Raw genomic sequence first — 19,449 nt, 5'->3', positions numbered from 1 at the left:
TGTTCTTTAGATTGTTCAATTTTTATGACTATGAACCCATACAACTGCAGAATGTTAAGGATAATAGCTGGTGGACTCATTCTAGAAGGTCTCCATCACAGAAAGAGCAACGAAGAAACTGTTGCTTGGTCTTAGTATCAGGAACAGGTGTGGCTCTTCTAACCAACTGGTCTGTTTTATCACAAAGACACTATGAAAAGTTTAAAGTGACCAGATTTCCCCTTTTTGCTGACTGCTGAAAACCTTATTCTTCGAGCCAAGCTTGAGGCCCATGATAAAAATGTGTAAGATACTTTTGTGGTATGCGATTTTGTATTGGTCTTGTTCAAGGTTCCATGTTACATTCCTAGTGTTCTTGACTTTTTCTCACAAAATTACACTTTGCCTTTTTTTTTTTTTAATCATTTGCAAACTTCCTTTATCCTATCTGGAACAAAGCATGGTATTAGTGAATAAAAAATGTTCTAATTCTTTTCTTTCTTTTAAAAAATATATGGCTTGGTTTTACTTCAATATGTTTGGTTTTACTTTATTCTTATTTAATGCACTGTAATCTGACTAGAAGTCCTGACCCTAAATTCCAGCTTCTGCCTCTTACTGGTTATGTAACTTTAGATGAATTATTTAGCCTCATTGAGCCTATAAAGTGGAAATATTAACAATTTTCACAGGATAACTGTGAAGATTAAAATAGTTATCCAAAAGATCTATATCTGGTTTAGCAACTACCACACAGAAAGTTTAATAAAAATAGGGAATATCTGCTTTATATAGAAAAGCTACTAAAAAAATAAAAAAGAAAAGCTACTAAGTGATTAGGCTAGATTTACTTTTGTGGGATTTTAAGGATATAAAGTACATTAAAACTATTTTATTAAGACATCATAAAAAATTAAGCAAAGCTGTATAATGGGGAAATATTTAATTTTTAGTATAAGTGGACTATCTTCAGTCTGGAATAAATCTACCTATTCCTAGATCTACCAGAACACATCAGCACCAAGAACAAGTTAAAACATAAAATTTGTGTTGCAAAAACATTTCCAGATCAGCTGTTTGGTGAGCATTTTCACATGAAAAAAATACTGTAAATGACAGCAAGGCTTAAAGGAACCCAGAAAAGCTTCATCAATTGATACTGTGGCTGAAGTGTATGATTATACTTCTCAATATGTCAATACCTAATGACTTCTGAGTACATTTCTTTTGGCTTCTAAATGAAATTAACTTTCTATTTCCTTCTATCTTCCTTTCCAGGCAGTTAGAAGATATTCTTTGTTTGTCTTTAATGGTTGGCAGCTGTAAGAAGATGGATCAAATGCTGAAGCAGACGGTGCATTCATTTCTGGAACTTATAGCTTTATGTCTTCTGACTTAAATGTTCCTGACGTCCAAACCTCCTGAAAAAGTTTAATTTTTCAAAACCCAGCCCAGATGCTGTTGCCATCTTATCCCACCATGTTTCAAAGGAGGCTATTTAGCATACGGGAATTAAGTGCATAGGTGGACTTAAAGTTACGTAGTCTAACCTCCCACCTCTGTCACTGACTAGTGTATGACCATGGGGAGTTATTTAATACCCAAGAACCTCAGTTTTATGACATGTAGAAAGTGAAGTCACTCCATCATGTCCGACTCTTTGTGATCCCATGGACTGTAGCCTACCACGCTCCTCCATCCATGGGATTTTCCAGGCAAGAGTACTGGAGTGGGTTGCCATTTCCTTCTCCAGAGGATCTTCCCAAACCAGGGATCGAACCTGGGTCTCCTGCATTGTAGGCAGACACTTTACCATTTGAGCCACCAGGGAAGTCCTTATGACATGTAAAGCATGAATAAGAATGATGCTACCTACTTCAGAAGTTTGCTGTGAAGACTAAAAGAAATAAAGGAAGTTTAATACTTAGTACAGTGTCTGACACAGAACGACTATTGAACAAATGGTATCTACTATAATGTATACTTTTGATTATGTATTACAATTTGTTTATTTGTATGCCTATTTCCTTACAAATAGCTGAGAAAAGAAGAGAAGTGCAAGCAAAGGAGAACGGGAAAGATTTACTGGTCTGAATGCAGAGTTCCAAAGAATACCAAGGAGAGCTAAGAAAGCCTTCTTAGGAGAACAATGCAAAGAAATAGAGGAAAACAACAGAACGGGAAAGACTAGATCTCAAGAAAATTGGAAATACCAAAGGAACATTTCATGCAAAGATGAGCTCGATAAAGGACAGAAACGGTAAGGACCTAACAGAAGCAAAAGAGGTTAAGATGAGGTGGCTAGATTTCACGGAAGAATTGTACAAAAAAGGTCTTAATGACCCAGATAACCATGATGGTGTGATCACTAGAGTCAGACATCCTGGGGTGTAAAGTCAAGTGGGCCTTACGAGGCATTACAACGAACAAAGCTAGTGGAAGTGATTGAATTCTAGCTGAGCTATTTAAAATCCTAAAAAAAGGTGCTGTTAATGTGCTGCACTCAACATGTCAGCAAATTTGGAAAACTCAGCAGTGGTCACAGGACTGAAAAAGGTCAGTTTTCATTCCAATCCCAAAGAAAGGCAATGCCAAAGAATGTTCTAAGTACTGCACAATTCTGTTCATTTCACATGCTAACAAGGTAATGCTTAAAACCCTACAAGTTAGGCTTCAGCACTACTTGAACCAAGAACTTCCAGATGTATAAGCTGGATTTAGAAAAAGCAGAGGAACCAGAGACCAAATTGCCAACATCTGTTGGATCACAGAAAAAGCAAGAGAATTCCAGGTAAGCATCTACTTCTGCTTCATTGACTATGCTAAAGCCTTTGACTGTGTGGATCACAATAAACTGTGGAAAATTCTTCAAGAGATGGGAATACCAGACCACCTTATCTGCCTCCTGAGAAACCTGTATGTAGGTCAAGAAGCAACAGTTAGAACCCGGCATGGAACAATGGACTGGTTCCAAATTGGGAAAGGAGTATGTCAAGGCTGTATATTGTCACCCTGCTTATTTAACTTATATGCAGAGTACATCATGAGAAATGCTGTGCTGGATGAAGCTCAAGCTGGAATCAAGATTGCTGGGAGAAATATCAATAACCTCAGATATGCAGATGACACCACCCATGCAGATGATACCACCCTAATGGAAGAAAGTGAAGAGGAACTAAAGAGTCTCATGATGAAAGCTAAAGAATTCCAAAAACTAAGATAGTGGCATCTGGTCTCATCACTTCGTGGAAAATAAATAGGGAAAAAAATGAAAACAATGACATACTTTATTTTCTTGGGCTCCAAAATCACTATGGACAGTGACTGCAGCCATGAAATTAGGAGACGCTTGCTCCTTGGAAGAAAAGCTATGTCAAACCCAGACAGCATATTAAAAAGCAGAGACATCACCTTGCCAACAAAAGTCCGTCTAGTCAAAGCTATGGTTTTACCAGTAGTCATGTACGGATGTCAGAGTTGGACCATAAAGAAGGCTGATCGCAGCAGAATTGATGCTTTCGAACTGCAGTGCTGGAGAAGACTCCTGAGTCTCTTGGACTGCAAGCAGATCAAACCAGTCAATCCTAAAGAAAATCAGTCCTGAATATTCATTGAAAGGACTGATGCTGAAGCCATCTGATGCAAAGAGCTGACTCACTGGAAAAGACCCTGATGCTGGGAAAGATTGAGGGCAGGAGGAGAAGTTGACAAGAGGATGAGATGGTTGGATGGCATCACTGACTCAATGGACATGAGTTTGAGCAAACAATGAAGGAGAGAGTGAAGGGAGACAGTAAAGGACAGAGAAGCCTGGCATGCTACAGTCCATGGGGTTGCAAAGAGTCAGACAGGACTGAACAACTGAACAACAATCTCCTTTGTTAGACTGTGAGTCCCTTGAGGCTATGAATTGTATTTCAATCTCCTTTATATTCAGTTCTAAACCCAGTGCCTAGTACAGAGTAGGTGCTGTGATGAAAGATGGATGAAAGGGCAGAAGGTGGGAAGACAGGGAAAGGAAAGCACTTAAATTGGGACCTTGGGTCTTATCTATGTCTGCCACGAGGATAGAACGTAGGGTTAGGAGAGGATTTATTCACAGCCCCTTCCAGGTCTGGGGCAGCAAGAGCTTCCATAGTGGCTTCTGTGAAGCTCTTGGCAGGGTAAGAGGCTTCAAATTAAAAGATTTCTATGGTAGGTAGGTAATACTAGGAGCAAAATTAGGTGCTAAGGGTAAGAATCACAGGGGTTGGGAGTCAGAGAAGGTGTGTGGATGGATGATAGTAAGCTGCAGAACATGAATATAAATCTCTATTTGCAATGCTAACAGAGAGAGATAGGGAGCTCTTGTGACTAGGTCAGCTGCAGAATTTACTTACAGGATATATGCAAATTCATGTGTCAAGGAGGACAACACGGTTAAAATATGGTCACTAATTGATATTCTTAAGATTTTAAATATTGTTTTCTAATCTAAACTCTCTGTAAGTAGCACAGAAAAGATCGGCCACTCTGGATTAAACCCTGGCTCAATCGTTTACTATTTGTGTCATCTTGGGAAAAGTTACTTAATCATTCTGAGTCTGTTTCCACATCTATTCAACTGAGGATACTACCATCATATGGGATTATTATGAAAATTAGTAATAATAAATATGAAGTGTCTGACACCATGCTTGAGTGACAGACCAATAAACAGTATATATTATTGCTACTTTATAGATTAACAATATATTCAGCCATTCATGAAAAATAACTTAATTCTCTTTACCATTTCATACAGACAACTAGGCTAAGTGGTCATAGCTGTTAGAACATGCACAACATTGCTATATCTTCAGGAAGATGAATCTGCAAAGCTGTTTCAATATTTCCTTCAACATTTAGAGAAGTACAAAAATCAGCTAACACAGTAACTATTAACAGTCACATGCTCAAATACAGCATTAATACTTAAAAGTCAATTCTTATGTTGAAAGTCAAAGATTCTAGCAAATTCTAGCACACAAGCAAAAGTTAAGTTGGAGCAATTAGACTGACTTCAGTTTATCTGTCTGTCTTTTTTCCCCCACTGTGAAGTGCTATACACAAGAATGAAAAAAAAAAAAAATCACTAGAATAAAAAGGTGAAATCTGTTTAAATCTCTCAAGAAGCTGGCCAATAAATAGTAAGTTTTATACTAAGTCAACTACAGCCATTATCTCAGTTTAAACTTTCACTTGTTTTCCCTTATGCTTTCTTCAGTTATAAAACTTTGAACAGGTGAATACTGTTAAAATTTGCTCCAAAAACATAATGAAAATAAGTCTCCAACTAAAGACCTATAGTGGTTTCACAATATCTAGCACACTTAATCTCTTCTAGCTTTGAAGATTCACCATAAACTGATTCTATTCAGTCTAACTTTATTTCCCCAATGCAGTCACATTACTTCTGAATCAAACCTGGCCTCCTCCACTCCCAAGCCTATACTCACTCTCACCTCTGTGTGCCTGTGTGGTTTCCTGCTGCTGCTGCTGCTTAGTTGCTAAGCTGTGTCTCACTCTTTGCAACCCATGGACCACAGCCTGCCAGCCTCCTGTCCATGGGATTTCCCAGGCAAGAATACTGGAGTGGGTTGGGAGTGTGGTCCCCAACTATACTCATTCTCCTCTCTACTGTTTTCTAACTGGGACTTGTTTTAAGCCCACGACTCTGGCCTATTCTGAATCACCCAATTAGCATCTTATCACAAACTGTTCTAAAATTAAAGATTATTTTCACAAGCCACACCTAAAAATCTGACATTAAAGTTAAACCTCATGTTAACTATTTTCTGGCATTCCTGATGAGGAGAGAGTATCATTATTTTTAGTTAAGATATGTTTCCTTATCACTAGATGTCAAAATTATAAATGGGAAATTGATTTATTTCAGCCATAATTTTCTTTGAGAAAATCTTTTGAATGTAAGGAATAATCCCTAGGGTTCTCAATAAGAATCTCTAGAACATGCTTATTTGTAACTTGTTCTTTCATGTATGACTATCAGATCAGATTATAAAAAACTTCACATGAATAAAATTATACATGATCTTGGATCCCTCAAATGCTATCACAGCTGAAAAATCAGTATTTATAAAAGACCTACAAAACTTCAAGGCAAATTAAATTAAACCACATCTAAGATTTATCATTTTTGTTAGCTTTTTTCCTTTTCATTCAGAATTTACTTAGATTGACTGCCTCCAGGAGGTATTACCCAAAATACAGACTTTAACTGAAGAGTGTAATACCAGGAAAGGGTAATGTCCACACTTTTTCCTTTGAGGTTAAATTAATTTAGTGAAGAAAATGAGTTTCTTTCTTAAGAAGCGAGGTTTATATTACCCCTTCAAGTCACTGTGAATAAATATTATTGTACAAATAGTTCAATATAAGAAGCATACTTTTCCATTTATGTTTAATTAGATAGTTATCATTAGGAAAAAACCCAAGGAAACTGACCTAGAATCACATTAATTAAAAAGTGTCTCTCTTTATCAAAACACACTATTTTGAATAATTTAAATTATCTAGGATAATAAAACTATTTAGTAAAAACTACTTGAAAATTTCATGAGTTGACTCTCACAGATTCAAGTTAGTGCCAGTTTAAAAAGTATTCAGATACTAAGAAATCTGTTAACTGATATTAGGCAAGTATCCTTTTTTGCAATCTCAGTAATACTGCTATGAAGTGAAAAAGAAGACAAGAGTAAAAAAGACTTCCCTTTAGTCACAACGGTAATACCACAAATCTACTATAGAGATAAAAAGAAAAATTTAGTTTAATTGAAGTAACTTTGAAACCCAGGCAAACAATCAAGTGTTTTCAGATCTCAATAAAAAAGTAAAGTATTCGCCATACAAACATTAATTGATCATTTCAGATATGATTAACAAGGTTTAAGGAAAACAAATCCTCAATACTAGAACAGAAAAATGTGTGTTAAAAAGAAGATAATCTTCTAAAATACTATTATTAATAATAATCAAAGATTCACAAAAAATATTTACCATGAAAGAGTCAATCATAAGCAATAATAAAGTGTTGTCACAATACAGAGGAAGGAAGAAAGAAATATGTGATGATCAAAATTTATCACTTACCTCATGATTCAGCTCTGCTATCTGATCTTTCAGTTCCCTAATGTACTGGTTAGAATCAGACTTGTTAAGCTGTCCTTGAAGCTTTCCTTCTTCTTTCTGTTTTGTGACAATATAACAAAGCAAAATCAAGAGACAATTTTCACAGCCTGTACTCAATTATTTGAAGATTCAGGACAGCATAAAGGCATATCCTTTAACTGGCTAAATTCTGAACAAATATATTCTCAAGCTATTTCTGTAAAATTAATAGAAAACTATACTATTTCTAAATAATGCTGATTAACTGTATTAATATAATTAACACAATTTATAAACTGTATCTTTTGAGAGACTCTTAGAAATCAATAATTGAAAAGGGTCTACTAGTGAAAAAAAATTACCCTAGAATTTGAAAGCCATTTATTAAGTCATTTTGAGGGTAAATGCTTTTCTATCCATTCCATAAGAGATTCAATGCTTAATTGGGAAAGTGGTAAGTCGCCTACAATTACAGTAGGAAGTTGCTTTAGCTGGGGGACAGAAAGAAGAAAAAAAAAAAAGAGAAAAGGTTGTTCAAAACCCTCTTACAAGGGGAAGATGGCTCTGAATAGCTTCTGTTTAATTAGCTCAGCAATGTGATTAAAAGGTGCTCTAATCCTGAGAACTAGTTACAGAATCATGCTGGAATCATTTTCCAGGGAGACAGACTGGAAAGAGGAGGAACTGCCTTTTTCTTACACCACCTGAAAACAAATGAACTTTTAAGGTAAAGGGAAAAAAACAGGATTGTTTTTGGTGTCTTCAGATTATTTGTTTAGGAGGCCATGTCTGATGTTTAAAATGTTAAGAAGCTCTGATCCAGAGACATCTACTGAAAACTACTGAGCAACTCCTGATGCCAGAAAAGTATCAATTTACCTTCAATAGTCACCACTCAGTTTCTTTCCATGGAGACAACCACTGTTAACAGTTTTTTTCATGTAGTCTTCCCATGGTGTTTTGTACAGACATGTGTAAACTCACATGTATACACACATATTTTTACTCATACTATAGACACCATACAAGCTGTTCTACAATTGCTATTATCTCAAGAATAGTACCTGAAGATCATTCAATATCAGCATGCAGCAGAAGGATAATACATTGTGATCTGAGAGAATTTTGGAGTTCCTGTAAAAGTTATCTTAGTGGTATCTAAACATTTATCAGTTACTTAAAAGTAAGTTGTAAAAGGTGCCTTAGGTTCTGTACAATTACCTAGAGTGTGATTGGTTGTAGTGAAGAGCATTTTCCAACGTGGAAAATGTGTCTTTCCACTCACAGTAAGAAGGGACCTTGGACATAATCTGGTTTGGAATTCTGACTGCAATCACGTGCAGCCTCTACTTTGCTTCCACACCCGCTCCCCTAACATCCTTAGCAAAAAGAAGAACTAGCCAGAACTGCCTTGGCAACAGGATGGGCAGCTCCTTTGCAGAGTAATGGCAACCACCCCAACAAGACTGCTCTTCTGTGTTACTCTATTCCTGCCACCTTCATTTCATTCTTATGTACCCTTTAGTCTGTTCTGCAATCCTTTCATCAAGTCATTCCTATATGATCCTTCCCTCTCTTTTTTTATTATGGAAATTTGACTTAAAAACCTTTTATTGGAATGTGGCCTCCTGAAGCAGTTTGATGTAACTAATATTTGTAGAGAGGTAAAAAAACAATTGAGTTTCCCTGGTGGCTCAGTGGTAAGAAGCCGCCTGCAATGCAGGAGATGTGGGTTTGATCCCTGGGTCGGGGAGATACCCTGGAGAAGAAAATGGCAACCCACTCCAGGATTCTTGCCTGGGAAATTCCATGGAAATTTCCTGGCAAGAGGAGCCTGGCAGGCTACAGTCTATGGGGTCACAAAAGAGTTGGAAATGACTTATCGACTAAACAACAACAAAATAACTACTACTGTTTCTGTCTAGTCAGTGTTAATGCTTAGGCGTGTCTGCTCTTTGTGACCCCATGGACTGTAGCCCACCAGGCTCCTCTGTTCATGGAATTCTCCAGGCAAGAATACAGGAGTGGAGTGCCATTTCCTACTCCACAGGCTGTAAAACTTTTCTTATACATTTAAGCACATGGATATCACATATAATCACCTAAAAAAAGAATTAATTTAACAATTACTATATTTCAAACATGCAGGGCCTTCAAAATACATACATAAGACATGTTTTTTAGCCATATTCCCATATTTAAGACAAAAATTCTTTTGAAAATTTAGAAATATCAATACGATGGCCAGAAAAATGATAGCAGAACCAATAGAACAGCAAAGATACCAAAACAGAATCCTAATCAAACCATCTCTGAAGCCTTCCTTACCGATTTTTTCATTTATATAAACCAATAAAATCTCGATTACTTAAACCAGTTTGAATATGGATCTGTCACTTATAACCAAAAAAATTAAAGCTAACATATCTTGAGCACTTATTAGGCCTTCACAATTGAGGTTCCCCCACAGGCTTCCCCAATGACTCAGTGGGTAAAGAATCTGCCTGCAATGGAGGAGACACAGATTCAATCCCTGGGTCAGGAAGATGCCCTCGAGAAGGAAATGGCAACCCACTCCAGTATTCTTGCCTGGAAAATTCCACAGACAGAAGAGCCTGTTGGCCTACATACAGTCCACAGGGCTGCAAAGAGTCGGATATGACTGAACATATAAACTCATAGTACTTATCACAGGAATTAAGCCCTAATGCCTAAAGTGTCCTTGTATGTAATGATCTAACTTACCTCCTATGCATCTAAAATGGTACTAGCTTTATATCATCCTTAGAACAACTGAGAAAATAGCTACTCAATTTTCTGTAGAGCTTCTCTATTGGAGGAGTGGTGGTAGAGAAAGACAGGCTTACAATGAGCTAAGAATTGTTCTAAGCCCTTTACATGTAATCATCACAACGTGTATAACTGTTGTTGTTCAGTCCCTCAGTCGTGTAGGATTCTTTGCGACCCCAAGGACTGTGGCACTCCAGGCTTCCCTGTCCTTCATCATCTCCTGGAGCTTGCTCAAACTCATGTCCATTGAGTCAGTGATGCCATTTTTATTCCTATTTCCTAGATAAGGACACTTAAATGAAAGACTGAGTGAACTGGATGCTCAAGAGTCACAACAATAGATGACACATTTTCTACCTTAAATTATGGCACTTTGAACATGAGAAATAATGAAACAGAATATATGGAGATCTATGCAAAGGACTCACAAATTAGCTTTCTTGGATTTGTTACAAAAATACTTATTTTAGCCTCTGCTGATTTAAGGGCTTCCCTGGTGGCTCAGACGGTAAAAAATCTGCCTGCAATGCAGGAGACCTAGGTTCGATCCCTGGGTTGGGAAGGAGGAAATGGCAACCCACTCTAGTATTCTTACCTAGGAAATCCCATGGACAGAGGAGCCTGGTGGGCTATAATCTATGGGGTTGCAAAGAGTCAGACATGACTAAATGACTAACACTTGCACTTTTCCCTCTGATTTACACAGGAATTGCAGTACCAAAGGAATTTAAAATGCTATAGCTACTTGGCATCTATGGCCCTAAGCTAATATGATCCATATTATCAATTTACAGTTATCTAATACAACTTACATGTCCTTATGCCTGCATCTTATTTTTAATCGTCCACTTTTTAAATGAAATATTTCAAAGGAAGAATAAGAACAAAAGTGTAATAAAATAAAGACTAATGAACCCACCACCTATATTCAGATTTTCCTTGGCTCTAGACTTACTCCACCTTTAGTCCTGTATATCTTAAAGATGGAAAAGATGATGTCAGGTAGAAAGGATTAAGTAGTGAATAACTGAAAGAAGAAGGAAGACAAGGAAGAATGTAGAAAAAAATTTTTGAAAGGAGAATATTCATTAATATAAATAAAATAAAGCCATTATTCTTCCAGAATGTACTTTCTAAATCCTATGTGACATGAGAAAGGGTAGCATACTTTTAGTAAGTAACTATATTTCCAAAGCCAGGAAATGTGATAAGAATTATCCATTTTAATATATGTGTTCAGCTGGCTTTTTATTTTAGTCTAATTTTATTACTATGTCATATTAATTCTCTTGAAATAGGTGATTAAATGGTAAGCGCAATCTACTACTTGGAAGATATCCTTCTGAATGAAATAAGCTAAATGTTTATGGTTTGGAATCATACTTGGATAAAGGTGATTTTTAATTAGGTCCTCAAGAAAGTTAAAAGTCTTGAGGATTTTGGTCATCATAGAGCAATATTATCATGTGGGATAATGTAAAATTTTCAGGGTAAATAAAATGGCAAAACCACTCCAGTGTTCTTGCCTAGAAAACCCCATGGAGAGAGGAGCCTGGTAGGCTATATAGTCCATGGGGTCACTAAGAGTTGGACACAACTTAGTAACTAAACAACAACAAAAAATGACAAAGCCCAAGGTAAGTGCTAAAGCTATAAGAATGTAGAAGTGCGTTAGGTCTGAATGGCTGTAGAATGACCAGTAATAATAATTAAGACTATTGGAAAAAAGGCTTGGCAAGACAGAAATCATTAAGTCTGTTTTACAAAAAATGATCAAATGACTCCAGAGATTTGTTTCTTCCAAAGGTGGGTGGGTCATTGTAGGGTTTGGCTAAAAAGTTGGCTATAGCACTTTGACTTCTTTGGAGGGAAGGTAGTATTTAATGAAAAAACAGAGCAGTTAAGAAACTTTACAATAAAAAATGAAAAGCTTTTAACTTAAAAAAAGACTCCTGAATGACACTTGTGAAAATCAAAGAAGCCCTTTTAGATTTTATTGTTAAAAATAGGTGTTCTTTCAATGTCTATTAATTGTAGGGAAAAAGGCAGAATTTCAAAGAGAAACACTATATATTTGATGAAATCTAACTGCATATAGTTGTTCTTTTTAGATTTTAATATAAAGATTACTGTTAGTTTTTTTTAAAAACTTTTACAAATAAAAACATTCTGATGCCTATTAAATCATTGTTTCTGTGGACAGATACCCCAGTAAACAACCTGTAAGGCACTGGCTAAACTGAAGAAAGAGGAAGGGTGAATAAGCGGCTCCAGGCTTTAGCAGTTACCCCAGGAGAAGACAGTTACCATCCAGGCACACCGTCACACATTAGGAGCACACCAGGGCGACAGACACAAGTGGAAAGCTCCACTTGGGGTATTTTGATTCAATAGCCTGCTTTAAGGGAATATAGCTGATATTTCAATAACAGAGATAAAAAGTAAGAGATGTCCTGAATGCTATATAATGAACTGAAATGTATAAAAATGACATTTTATCTGTAAGTCTATGATTTTATATTCTACAAATAGGGTCTCACTTAAATATGTTAATATAAAGTCTTTCAAAGATTCTTTTTAAATGTAAAAACTGAATAACTGTATGCTTATAATACCAAAAAACATATATAATTACTATAGTCTAATAAGTAGGTATCAATTTAATTTCACTTCTGTGGCAGTTCATTCAATTATCTAATGTTTATGCTAACGCTGAAACTTCGGTACTTTGGCCACCTCATGTGAAGAGTTGACTCACTGGAAAAGACTGATGTGGGAGGGATTGAGGGCAGGAGGAGAAGGGGACGACAGAGGATGAGATGGCTGGATGGCATCACTGACTCGATGGACGTCAGTTTGAGTGAACTCCGGGAGTTGGTGATGGACAGGGAAGCCTGGCATGCTGCGATTCATGGGGTTGCAAAAAGTCGGACACGACTGAGTGACTGAACTGAACTGAAGGGTTTTTTTGAAAGTATTTTTACACCTTTCTATTTTCAAGAAATGTCCACATGGTTCTTTCTGATAAGATGGTGGGAAAATGTCAGCTACAGTGGTAAATTTACCATGAACCTGAATTTTCTTGAGGTTTTGTTTTGGTCCAGCTGATAACAACAGATTGCCCGTTAACTGGTTTCCTAAGCAAAACAACAAGGTAAGTAACAAACTTAAAGGAAGAGAGATCCAACGTGTCAACAATTTTGGCATTCAGCAATTTCAATGAACAGACCTTAAATACTTTTTGTAACACAGTAAAAGAAACTTTACATCAAGATAGCATAAAGTAACATTTATAAAAGCTTTGAATGTACATTTCATACTTGGATCTACTTAGGAAAAATAATTTTAGGAATTATCATTATGATGTCTAAAATAATCTAATTCATATTAAGGCCTCAAGTCACTGAGCTTTATATATGAACCTCTTAGTCAAAAGGTCATTAATAATTCTAGTTAATAATATGCAAGCTTAAGTGACTGGGGTAAAGTATGACAACTATAACGTACTCTGACATGCATTGAAAAAATAAATTCGCTAGAATGGTGGGTAGGTTGAGTATCTGATGAAACAAGAGATAAAACAAATATATCAAAATATTAATTTTAGAATGGAGGTGGTGAATTTATGGTGTTCACTATAACACAATTCTTTCAACTTCTGTATTTTTGAAATTTTTCATAATAAAGTATTGGAAGAAGTCATCAATAAAAAACAACTAATTTCCTCTCCCTTCCCAGTCTGCTAAAAAGTAAGCACTTGGTCCAAACTGTTCTTATCTCCCAAAGTTACTTAATGATTCTTCACTTAAAAATCCATGTTTTTGGACTTTCCTGGCAGTTCAGTGGTTAAGACCCCATGTTTCTACTGCAGGGAACGTGGGTTCAACTCCTGGTCAGGAAACTAAGATTCCACATGCCAAACAGTGGGGACAAAAAGTAAAACAAGCAAAATAGAAATCCATGTTTTGCTTTAGAATGGACACTGCTTTCTTTACATTTTACTGAAAACTCAAGAAATGAAAAAGGAATATGATTAAACCATACAGTCAGTACTTCATTAAATAGAATATAATTTTGGAGCAAGCTAAGTTATAGTTCATCTCTATAATAACATACAGTAGATTTTATGGTTGTTACCTCAAAATCCATTCTCTCTCCTTCATTATGTAGTGGTAATAGGACTGGAATTCTCCTGATCCTCAACTCCATAGGTAGGCCCTGATTGGTGGAATTTAACCCAAACAAGATAAACACATCTATTTTGCATAGTGATTGGTTCAGGAGTTTCTCAAAGTGTGACACTCAAAACTTTTGCCACAAAGTATGGGGTATAGTTTCTTATTCTGGATATTATGACACATGGGTATAAAGCTCACTTGTTAGCCATTTTAACACAATAAGGAAAACCTCCAGAAGATAAAAATGATCAGGAGGGTAGAGCCTTAAGAATCATGGTTAAATACAAGATGGACCTCAAACTAAACTTTTCCTGAAGCATAACTTACTTCTGGACTTTTAGGCACACAAGCCAATAAATACCATTTAGTATTTAAGCCATATTATTTATGCCATAAACAAAAGCAGAAATGGATTTTCTGTTACCTGCAATAAAACATCCTACCTAATAAATATTTTTAAAAATACGTCTAAGTAAATGCACATGTGCTACTTTAGTCAAGTCCGACTCTTTGAGATCCTATGGATTGTAGCCCGCCAGGCTCCTCTGTCCATGGGATTCTCCAGGCAAGAACACTGGAGTGGGTTGCTGTACCCTCCTCCAGGGATATTCCCGACCCAGGGATTAAACACAGGTCTCTTATGTCTCATTGGCAGGCAGGTTCTTTACCACTAGTGCCACCTGGGAAGCCCAAGGAAACAAACACCATAATGTAAACAACATAACCTATGAAATGCTTAAAACAATGATTCCCAAAGATGATTATGAAAAAAACATTACTTTGGGAGTTTTGTAAACTTATAGATTAAGAGAATCTATTTCTGATCTACTGAATTCTAAATGTCTGGGAATGGAGCTTGAAATCTCTGAATAAGGGGTGATTCTGACATAACCAGTGTGACAAAAATACACTGAAACACACTGGTTTGAACTATCTTTGAAAATTAACTATTTCTTAAAAAACACAAATCTAAAATTAATATGCCAAGTAGAAAATGTTTGTTTATTTCTTAAAAATCTCAATATTTTATGAGTTGATACTCATTATAGAATTTACATAGTGTAATTTTATATATTAAAAAAAAAAAGGAGATATTTTTTAAACTACAACGACAGTGAATGTCCAGGTAAATGACCAAGACTCAAAAACTTACTTACAAATAGTCTCTCTGTTTCCAGAACAGATATATTTAAAAACAAAAATAGAAGAGAGCTGTCAAGGGTTCTTTAATTTCTTTCAATTCTGCTATCAGTTTCACTTCATGTTATTTCTGTGATAGTTTCAGCTGGTCAGTTCCCTGTCTACAGAGGTTGGTTCAATTTTGAACTCAAATCCCTTTCTTGGTTAACCTAGCTCTCAAACAGAAAATATAATTTTAAAGTTTGGTAATGTATGATGAGGAACTAAATAAAATGTTTAGGATCTGAGAAAATTCTACACATATGACCTGTAAGACTGAAAACCAATTGTTCTAAAGAATGATGAAAAAAAAAAAAAAAAAAGCCAAAGATCTGCGGATCAAGAAAATAATTCTTTTAAAACTTAAAATCCCAATATTTATGAGGAGATACGGCAATAAATAAGGGAAAATGGAATCCAATTCTGTAAATTTTTAATCAGGTAACAGATTGTTAATAGCCCCAGAGTTATGTTCTTTAATATAACCCATGAATGTGTAGACAGAAATCTTTTACTTAGAGTAGTGATTCTGGTATTCAACCACCTAGATTGTTGATTAACAACCTTAGGCATATGTTTTCACCTGTTTTGTTCCTGCAACTTTTGGGAGCTTTAATCATAGAAAGAATAAGGTAGAGATGGCTGTGGTCAGGATGTGACAATATTCTGTTACTGGAATATTTTCAACCTATTGATTGAAAAATCATAAATGCTGTGGTCAGCAGGGAAAAAAATGAATTACGTATTTGTGCAAGGCACAGCAGAAAGTAGACATTTTAATGAGAAATATCTTCACCTATATCTACTATACTCCAACATACTATTTAAAAGGTTGAACAGTTAAGTATGGTGATGCATATCAAGCTAAAAGATGGAAAAGAAAACGTGAAGTGTATGCTCTATAGCTCTATGGAGCATGATTTTGCATGTTATGCTGCAACAAAACTGAGATAAATGTTGTTAAGTTGCTTTGAACAAGTGTCTGGAAGAAAACTGTGGTTTAGCAGTGTACAACATTAAAAAGTATTGTGGCAGTGAGAAAAGACGCAGGGGTCCAGGTTTGTTTAAATTCATGAATAAGTCTCATTTTTAAAGAGAAATTGTAATAGCCAAGCCTAAGAGTCCATTCTTGTTTCTTTTTTTATCTATGTTTTTAATGCTGGTTATAACTTACCCTATATTGCCACAGGAAGGACACTTCCTTAGACAGGAAGATAGCAGATTTTAAAAGCTGTGTTTCAAGTCATAGTTTTTTTCATACTCTTTACAACCATATAATCTGCTTAGAAGATTTTGTTTTTTTAAAGAATTTAACCAGTTAACAGCTACTTAATATACTAGATGTGTAGATGAGGTAGTAGAAAGCACCCTAGATTGAATATAAAAGCATGGAGTCTATCATTAACTTCTTGCAAAATTTTTCTCTAGCTTTTTAGTTTTTAAAAGTTTTAAATCTACCAAAGAGCTGAAATTACAGTACAATATCCATATACTCCTTAAATTCACCAATTACTCTTTTGCCACATTTGCTTTTGTTCTATTTATATGTATTGTTTGAACTATCTGAATGTTAACTGCAGGTACCACATTTTACTACTATATATTCCAGCATGCACCCTCTAGAAGTTAGTAACTGTCCTACTTAACCTTTTAAAAAAAAAAGCATAAAACAACCACTCATTAAGCTTTATCTTGCTTACTGAGAGTGCTCATTGCTAGAAAAACTGTAACTGAAGAAAACATGATTCATCTTCTGGATAGTTGAAACTGTCGTATTTTACTTTTCTTTAAATTTCATGTCATGGGGGTTATCATCTCAGTGAAATATTTATCTGTTTGTTTCTTAGTTTTTTGTTTTTGATACCACAAACTTAACTCCAAATACGTACTCTTATGCATGGTAGAGCAGCTTTTGTCTCACTTTTTCCCCTATGAGGAAAGGATATATGATGATGTATCCATTTACTAACGATAAACACTGTTATGCTAGGCTGAGTTAATACCGGACAAACCCTTTGGGGAGTACTGTCTAAGAAACCAAGACTTCTGAAGAATTAGTTACAAAAAGCCTTTCCAGATCTATGCAAACATCATTTTATCACTCTGTCATTTTACATCCATCACTTTTTTTTCTCTAGATTGTCCTTTCCCAGCTTGATGACAATTATGATCTAGATCTATTATTTCCATCCTCTGGATTCTTATGTCAGCACTTCTTTCTCTTAACCAGATTTTCTCCAGACTGATAAACTCATAATAAGTGTTCTTTTTTGGTAAGGTGCTTTCCTAGAATATTGTCCTCATAGATGAACTGATCTAAGCACAGCCTGGTGACAACAGCACTAGAAGATTAAACAGACTCATGGCTAGCTTATCAAAGATCACACGGCTAGCCAAGAATAGAAATCAGATTTCATTACTAGTACCTTAATTCTAAGACAAATCACAACAGGAAATGTGCTAGAATTGTTTTTTTCCAAAAATGACATTGCTTATGCTACTCGTTTATCTTTTTCTGGACCCTCTGTAACGAGTATTAGTAAGCCAGAAGTTGGGGATTTCAGTCCTTAGCTGTCAAATTTTCTCATGTACCTTCCTTAGCATCAGATGACCATATATATGACTCCTATATATTCATCTCAAGGATAAGACATGCCTTTCTGTGGCCTGTTTAAAGGATACACGTACTGATAATTTTGCTAAAAAGCATCTTTATCAACCTATTAGATCTTGACAGGGGCACTTCCCTGGCAGTCCGGTGGCTAGGACTCTGCACTTCCACTGTAGGCAGCATGGGTTCAATCCCTGGTTGGGGAACTAAGATCCTGCAAACCACGTGGTACAGCACCTCCTCCCCACCCCTGAAAGAACTTGACAGAGAGCCAGACACTTTAAGTATAGAGGGTCAGTGTGAAAAAATTAAAATATTACTTACAAATTCAGTAATCCCATCCCATATGAAGTCAAGGGAGACCAAGTACAAAAAAACAAAGAGAAACCAAAGACAGCCACATGATGTCAATAATAGTTTATAAATTTCAAATTAGTAACTCATACTGTGGTGTTGGAGAAGACTTTTGAGGGTCTCTTGGACAGCAAGGAGATTCAAAAAGTCCATCCTAAAGGAAATCAGTCCTGAATATTCATTGGAAGGACTAATGCTAAAGCTGACACTTCAATACTTTGGCCACCTGATGTGAAGAACTGACTCATTTGAAAAGACCCTGATGCTGGGAAAGACTGAAGGTGGGAGGAGAAGGGGACAACAGAGGATGAGATGGCTGGATGGCATTATTGACTCAATGGACACAAGTTTGAGTAAGCTCTGGGAGCTGGTGATGGACAGGGAAGCCTGGCATGCTGCAGTCCATGGGGTTGCAAAGAATCGGACACGACTGAGCGAGTGAACTGAACTATAAAATTAATTCCCTTTCTCAACAATTTCAGTGAGGTGGTTTGGCTTGGCTCTGAATAATACAGTTACATTTTTCCAGAGTCATTTTTCCTCTGTATATATTCCTCCATCAAACATTAATCACCTTTAGCTTAGGATGTGGAGTTCATCTTTTGTACACTGGAACTTAAATACTTGAGGAGGAAAATGCAAGAAAAAAATTTTAATTAAAAAAAAACAAAGACAGTAACAATTGTTTCTATTCATACTCCTCAGAATTGATCAATGTTAACATCTTGGAATACGTAATATGTGCAGCCAGACTTTAAGAAAAATAATTGTTTCTGTAAAATTTACATGTTCTCTTTAAGCAATTTAAGACAAGCTAAAAATACAAAAATGAAAATTAAACATTAGTTGAAATTAACAGGAAAACAAAATACAGTGAATGCAAAGCGTATCTTCAGTATGAGAGATAATTTCCTTTTTTAGAAAACGTCAAAATAAAAGAGATTACAAAAATAATTAAGATGTTGGAGTCTACATTTTATTAACATTTTAAATGTGTGTGGTATTGATCGACTATCTTGCTTGGATATGAGTGCATTTATACCTTCTTTCAAGTCCCCTTCCCCTCCACTTTTAGATTTTTATTAGCTATGTTATTTTTACATTGTCAAAGTTTATTAAAAAAATAAAAACTCTCTCACTTGTAACCATTATTCCCATATTTTTAAAGTGTTGGTTCTATATTTAAACAGATTCAATATTTTTCCTTTT

General features: G+C 35.7%; 1 protein-coding gene and 1 non-coding gene across 19 annotated transcripts in view; both read right to left on the bottom strand.

Annotated features, from left to right (window-relative positions):
* The window catches only part of EVI5 (ecotropic viral integration site 5), a 234,351-nt gene that overhangs the window by 30,013 nt on the left and 184,889 nt on the right, over nt 1-19,449 (bottom strand). For 17 of the 18 annotated variants that reach the window (XM_027536494.1, XM_027536508.1, XM_027536498.1 and 14 more), the window contains one exon: nt 7,111-7,206. The exons of the other annotated variant lie outside the window; for it this stretch is intronic. In XM_027536494.1, coding sequence (XP_027392295.1) covers nt 7,111-7,206 — 96 coding nt within the window. The remainder of the gene's footprint in view (nt 1-7,110; nt 7,207-19,449) is intronic. 18 annotated transcript variants of the gene reach the window in all.
* TRNAC-ACA lies at nt 1,739-1,810 on the bottom strand. The gene has a single exon. It is a non-coding gene; the product is annotated as a tRNA-Cys (tRNA).

The sequence above is a fragment of the Bos indicus x Bos taurus genome, chromosome 3 (assembly GCF_003369695.1).
Source record: "Bos indicus x Bos taurus breed Angus x Brahman F1 hybrid chromosome 3, Bos_hybrid_MaternalHap_v2.0, whole genome shotgun sequence".
Taxonomy (NCBI): domain Eukaryota; kingdom Metazoa; phylum Chordata; class Mammalia; order Artiodactyla; family Bovidae; genus Bos; species Bos indicus x Bos taurus.
Note: the sequence above shows the minus strand (reverse complement) of the source record. Positions and strands in the feature narration are given on the sequence as shown.